The following is a 6,367-nucleotide window of genomic DNA, read 5'->3' on the forward strand; positions in this document are numbered from 1 at the left end:
TGAAGCTGCCCCATGGGCACATTTGTAACGTTGTTCTCCCTCCTGAACTCAAGACCATTGTTGCTGGACAATGCTAACCTTTCAGTTTCAATAAATGTAGAGATGGTCGTAGATTGATGTAACTTCAATGAATTAATGCGTGATGCAGATATTTACCCAAATAATCAATTTTATTAATCAAGAGGTTTACAATACTTAATCAAACCACAAACAATAGCATTATAATCAACCAAAACCATTATTCAGATGGAGAGCATTCAAGCAAAGAACTTTAAAAATGGCTTCATTTGTATTCCTCTATAGAGTAAGACTGATTTCTTGAGCAAATACTTCCCCAGAGCAAATCAGAGGAAGTTAAAGCAGAACTCTTCATTAGCAGGAGTGAAGACAAAAGTTGAGTTCTCCTGGTTCAGCACACTTGTGTTTGGAGTCTGTGCCTGTAAATTATCTTGTTGACACTTTGAATTTAATTTTAAGGGTAGAGTCTCTGTTCTACCTTCCGCTTTCCTGTGGAAAATAGACTTCTTAGCAGGGTCTGCCACTACTTTGACCTGAGCCGATGTCATTGCTGCAATATAAAAAGATAAATACTTAGTTGCCACATATTTCTATCTATCATCATTTGCAGTATTTCTGGTCTGACTTTAGTGTAAGCTGCATGTTTATTTTTTTCACTTCAAGACTGTTTAAATGTGAACTTCTATGTGTCTTGCTGTATCGTTAGATATTACTGCACTGTTGGTGCTAGGAACACAAGGATTTCAATACACCTGCAATAACATCTGCGAAATATGTGTATGTGACCAATAAAATGTGATTTGTACTAATATCTGACTTTCTCTCTCGCTCACCAGCATGAATCAATTTGAACTGCTTGTGCTTCTCCTCCTCCATCTTCTTCCTGTAGTCCCCAGACATGGCCCTCATCACCTGCCTCTTCTTTGCCAGGGGGGCTTTGGAGCTGCGCAGCGTCTTAAGGGCACGAGAGGCCTCCTCCTCTACAGACAGCAAAGACTCAAGATATAATCCCACATCAAACTTTTTATGCATCTCATAACAATCTACTTCTTCACTGTTTTTATGAACATCTCACATTTGAATATACTGTTTATCGTACACTTCAGAGATCAATTGGATTATAGAGTCTAAACTACACCCACTCTGTTTTGGCGTAGCCTTCAGAGTAGCCATTCCCAACTCCAGCTGCTCAATGCACCAGTCCAGCTCTCTTTTCAGCTGCTGTTCTGTAGTCTGAAAAATACAACCAAAAGTTGAACTGATATACACCAGCCACACTGAATCAAATGTAAATATTAAATTCAAACAACACCATCACCCACCAGCATTGTGCCATCCTCCCCACGAGTCCCTTCTGTGTCTGTCAAGTTTGTCATCTGTTTTTGCTGTCCTTCGCTGGCAATTTTCTTATGACCAGATTTCTTATTTTTCTTGGCTTTAGAAGATGTGGTTGGCTCAGGTGCTTTAATTACTTGTTGAACGTTCTGGCCCTGAGGCTTTTCCTCTTTGGGCTCTTTCAGGGCTACATCCCCTGAGGGTACTGGTGTGCCAATTTCTTTCTCCATCTCCCCTGGTATACTAACAGGGATTTGGAAGTTGAATGCAAAACCAGAACCCTGTTCTGTAGAAGCGGTGGATGTTTTTGTCTGTAATCCTGCAAACTGGTGTTTCACATCTGAAAGGGCAGTTTCTGCCCCCTGTGCTGCTGGTGCACCATCAGGGAAGAAGTTGAAAGTGAAAGAGTTTTCACTGCGTACCCAGAGTTGTTTCTCTGTTCTGCTTTGTTGGTTCTGTTCACCTTGGGCAGTGTCATTCACCCGAGGCTCAAAGTCTGCTCCAAAACATTGACACAAATACAAGCACATGAAGAGACACAGTATTAAAACATCCTACAATGCATAATAATGTAAAGGAATTTATTGTAATGACTTGTGTCCTACCTATGACCAGTGTCTTATGCTCTGTCATGATTCACTCAGCACCAGCTATTTCCAGGTGACAACTCTGAAGACACTCATATAACTTCTGTTTCTCTCAAATTAGATGTAGATTGCTGCAGAAATATTATGCCAAAGCTGAACATGGCATCATGACATAGCTGAACATGACATAAAGTGTAACTAGCGGATGATCAAAGTATTGTTTTTGCACCCCTAAGGCCCTTTCTCACCAAGTCTGTTGCGTTTTTTGTACGAATTGTTGTTTATGACGATATAGGCTAATGATATAACACCAAGCTTAGCCTATAGCTCTAGGTCTATCTAGGTATACCTGGCTACGGCTGCTGAGTGTAGGCAATGCTCGCTGGGAAGCAGTTTCCTGCGCTTCTCTCAATGTGCTTGCGTTGCCATGTCTAGACACAATTGTATATGTTACAGTTACCTAGAATCAGTTTGTCAAATGATGATGAGGTTAAAAAAAAAAGTAAAACAAGCTAAAGTTTACATGCTGTTTATCACATACTTCCCTGTGCTGAGACACGAACACGATCAGTCTGTCAGATAAGTTTACCTTTGTGATAAAGATCACGTGTCCCTGAAAACAATTCCTATTGGTCAACATATATTTTTGGAAAGAGAAAATATGCAAAAATCAAACCTGTTTCGAATAAATAATGGCCGGATTGCAGCAGGACGATATTTCACAATTGGTGTGAATGGCGTCGTATTGATTTTTTTTAACGGACCTGATGAGAAAAGGCCTTTATGCTCACCTTTGAAAAGATTCACAACGCTATTTCAAGCAACCAAATAAAAAGGTTTGGCAGACTTACTTCGAAACGACAGGCATGCATCACTGAGCTGTATCAAATACATGTGTGACTAATCCTAACTGTGGCTATGTATGAACCGGGCCTGTATCAAGCATTGTGTACACGTCCATCGTTATTCCGAACCGGCAAAGTTTCCAAATACTTTTGGTTCCGCTTTTCATATTTTTGTTGTTGCCAGATGCCACTTTCTAGATTGAAAATTAACTAAAGTGTTACGTTTAAAATGTTTACCGGTATGTTGTTTATCATTAAACGAGTCTCACACTTCGCTTGGATAAACTTGTTATAAATTTGATTCAATTAGTAAAGAAGACTGCGTCATTGGGGTTTGACCAATACAAAGCGTTTTGCTGATGTTTGTGGGCAGGTCTACAAATCAGACAAAAAAAGTATAAATAGAATGTGCGGTTTCCCCTTAACGAACAGTCAACGAAGCGGTTCAAGACGGTATTTGAAAAACATTTGAAAGTCTGTTTTGGTCACAGAGGTAGCTAGATAAGATTTTATCTAAATTAATACGTTGTGTGGTTCATGTCAATGTTCGTTTTGATATTATGTAGGTAGGGATCCAAAACAATCAAGCGAGGTTTTTGTTGTTAGTTAGCCAACGTTGGCTAACGTTGCTGTAAAACAGAACTAGTTTGTCTCGACAGTTAACTACAGTACCTACCAAGCATAACGTGTTTTAATGTTTACGATTTGCGACATACAAGCGACTCGTTTTGATTGTGTTGTGTGTTCTACGATTTTCGCTGAGTACGGTAATTTACCTCAACTAGGCCTTGAAGGCCATTGTGTGGCAATGGGAATATGATTCCTCGTTGTAGGCGCCATGTTACAAAATGGGCAGCTGCCTGGCATCTTCGAAGATAAACGAAACGTGTAGGTTACAAGCCGCGTAATGGTGGCTTGAATAGCAGATTAACAGTAGTTGGTGCGCACATTTCTGAACTAGCGTTCAGTTTGGTTTGCCCTTAACAATATAGTAATGATTAGTTAATTACTGATTTTGATTGTAGTTTTAGTACCACGCCGTGGGTAGTTAGCTATGTAAAATGTCTAGTTAGCTATCCTAACGTTAGTTTCAATTGACCCGCCACTGCTTCAGATAGTTGGCGCCCTGCTTCCAGTGTGTTCAACCATGTCCTGTTCCTGGCTAGCCGACTTGCCAGTTATCAAGTGGATATCTAGTTATCGCATATTCCACACGATTACAATTATATTTTCCACAGAACGTTATTATGGAACTACACAATGCCGATCTCAATTTGTCATTTTGGTGCTTTATTTTCTTCTATTATGGCTGTCGTCTCCTACTAGCTGCGGTGGCTAGCTTGGCGGCGTTAGTATAAGGCCCGTATATGAAGCTAATGTTAGTCCATTGTCGGTATTGACTTTAGGTGCATGCCAATTGATACCTTTTTCCTGCAATAATCTAGTGCACCCACACTAGCCAGGTCTCAAAGGGTCAATTTTCTGTCCTTCAGTAACCTTGACTAAGGATCATATTGATCATACTTTAATACTATTGCCACCTTGTGCCTTACACATTTGATGTTGATGTATTTTCAGTAGTCAAGTAAGCCATGGCACGTACTAAGCAGACCGCCCGTAAATCCACTGGCGGAAAAGCGCCCAGGAAACAGCTGGCCACCAAGGCTGCAAGGAAAAGCGCACCATCTACTGGCGGTGTGAAGAAGCCTCACAGATACAGGTAACACTTCACCTGGACCTTCTCGATTTTCTGCAGTGTTGGACTTCTGGGCAAATGTTGACTGGCCTGCAGATACTTATTTTAAATGTGTTGTGTAGGCCGGGTACAGTGGCTCTGAGAGAAATCCGTAGGTACCAGAAATCCACTGAGCTGCTGATCAGGAAGCTGCCCTTCCAGCGTCTGGTCCGTGAAATTGCCCAGGACTTCAAGACTGACCTCCGCTTCCAGAGTGCAGCCATTGGCGCTCTGCAGGCAAGTGAACTTTATGTTTTGGATTGGAACAGATTAAGTTTGGGTTTAGTGACATGGGTGCTAATTTTAGAATTACCCATGTTAAAGTGTTGTTGGACCAACCAAGGTGGTGAGTGGACTTGGTTGTAATGGTTTGCTGCTGCACTAAAAAAGATACTTCGGGAGCATGCTAGCAGGTACCATAGACTTCCAGTCATAGCACTAAGGCTAGTTAGCATTAGCTCACAACTTCCTTCATACTGGAACATAATAATATAATATAATAATAATATATGCCATTTAGCTGACGCTTTTATCCAAAGCGACTTACAGTCATGTGTGCATACATTCTACGTATGGGTGGTCCCGGGAATCGAACCCACTACCCTGGCGTTACAAGCGCCATGCTCTACCAACTGAGCCACAGAAGGACTAAAAATAGTCTCAACAAATTAATCTGACTCTGGAATTAAAGAGCACATTAAAAAATCAAGTATCCTTTAAACTAAGATGTAATTGTTACTTTTCTGAGAAATGCTTGTCTTCAATTACAGGAAGCCAGTGAAGCATACCTTGTTGGCCTGTTTGAGGACACCAACCTGTGTGCCATCCATGCCAAGAGGGTCACCATCATGCCCAAAGACATTCAGCTGGCCAGGCGAATCCGAGGCGAGCGTGCATAATATGAACACTTTTTGAACTCTCTCTTTGGAGGGTAAATAGGTGGGCGGGCATGGTTGGGGCTGTGTTTTCTCTGAACTATGGATTAGTATGTACTAGTTTCAATTAATTTTGTAATGTCTCATTGGTAGGATAAAGGCTTGTGATTTATAGTACAGAAGTAGCAAGTGTCTTGCCAAACATTCCTAACCTCTCAGGTTTTGAAAGTGTATTTTAGAAATGGTTGATACCTTCAGGTCATCTTGTAATGTGCATGAGTCATGTGGAGTTGAACTGTTTTAATCTCATTTTGGCCATTTATTGTAAATAAACTTTCCACTACCTCATGTTTGGTTTCTTACCCGCTCCTTTATGGACATTCTGGGCTGACAGTGTACTTTCTTGGTATACCTTGAGTAAGGGATAGTAGACAGTTGACCAGGCGTTGTAACGTTAATTCTGTAGAGTTGCACATTTACAATTTCTTTGACATGGTGTGATCTTTGTCTATAAAACGTAATCGCTCAACAATTTCCTGGTTGCTGAAATTCTAAATTCACCCAATTTCTGTTTTGAATAGTGTGAATCATTATTTTCCAAACCGCTGTGATATTTTCCATAACCAAAAATACTTTCATCTGGTGTACCAAACCGAAAGTAAAACATGCTAATACGGAACTTGCCGTGAAGACTAAATCTTGAACAGGACGGGTTAATTTGCTTTCAATTCATTCGGTTGGGCCAACGACTTGCGACAAATGCGTTGAACTCGTTTACGCATGAAGTTAAACCGTTGCTGTAAACCTCATGCGATATTCTACGTAAGTTACTACGTGGAATAGCATTGAGGTTAAAGGCAAATTAAGTCTCTACACATGTGAAAATGAATGCCATGTTACATTATGCCTATAGCAAATGCATGCATGCCTTTTTGTTGGCGACATTTTTAAAAATATGCAGCTGTATAAAGG

At 40.7% G+C, this 6,367-nt stretch overlaps 2 protein-coding genes across 8 annotated transcripts; one reads left to right on the forward strand and one right to left on the reverse strand.

Moving 5' to 3' along the window:
• Positions 1-151: 151 nt before the first annotated feature.
• Positions 152-3,027, reverse strand: c3h8orf33 (chromosome 3 C8orf33 homolog). Of its 5 annotated transcripts, none has more exons than XM_052488839.1 (6): positions 2,732-3,027; positions 1,959-2,071; positions 1,394-1,849; positions 1,161-1,250; positions 852-998; positions 152-568 (listed from the first exon to the last, which is right to left on the reverse strand). In XM_052488839.1, exons 2-6 carry the CDS (start codon positions 1,984-1,986, stop codon positions 345-347), a joined length of 945 nt encoding a protein of 314 aa, XP_052344799.1. In that variant the 5' UTR covers positions 1,987-2,071; positions 2,732-3,027; the 3' UTR covers positions 152-344. The 5 variants fall into 5 exon arrangements, with proteins under 5 accessions (XP_052344799.1, XP_035612250.1, XP_035612251.1 ...); XM_035756357.2 differs by having other exon boundaries at positions 1,161-1,251; positions 1,341-1,849; XM_035756358.2 differs by having other exon boundaries at positions 1,161-1,251; positions 1,341-1,849; positions 2,617-3,027.
• A 110-nt stretch (positions 3,028-3,137) lies between these two features.
• On the forward strand, positions 3,138-5,743 carry h3f3d (H3 histone, family 3D). Of its 3 annotated transcripts, none has more exons than XM_052488974.1 (4): positions 3,138-3,278; positions 4,364-4,505; positions 4,604-4,761; positions 5,295-5,743. In XM_052488974.1, exons 2-4 carry the CDS (start codon positions 4,378-4,380, stop codon positions 5,417-5,419), a joined length of 411 nt encoding a protein of 136 aa, XP_052344934.1. In that variant the 5' UTR covers positions 3,138-3,278; positions 4,364-4,377; the 3' UTR covers positions 5,420-5,743. The 3 variants fall into 3 exon arrangements, with proteins under 3 accessions (XP_052344934.1, XP_052344956.1, XP_052344945.1); XM_052488996.1 differs by having other exon boundaries at positions 3,147-3,238; XM_052488985.1 differs by having other exon boundaries at positions 3,173-3,278; positions 4,367-4,505.
• Positions 5,744-6,367: the final 624 nt, after the last annotated feature.

This window comes from Oncorhynchus keta, chromosome 3, assembly GCF_023373465.1.
Source record: "Oncorhynchus keta strain PuntledgeMale-10-30-2019 chromosome 3, Oket_V2, whole genome shotgun sequence".
In the NCBI taxonomy this organism is placed as follows: domain Eukaryota; kingdom Metazoa; phylum Chordata; class Actinopteri; order Salmoniformes; family Salmonidae; genus Oncorhynchus; species Oncorhynchus keta.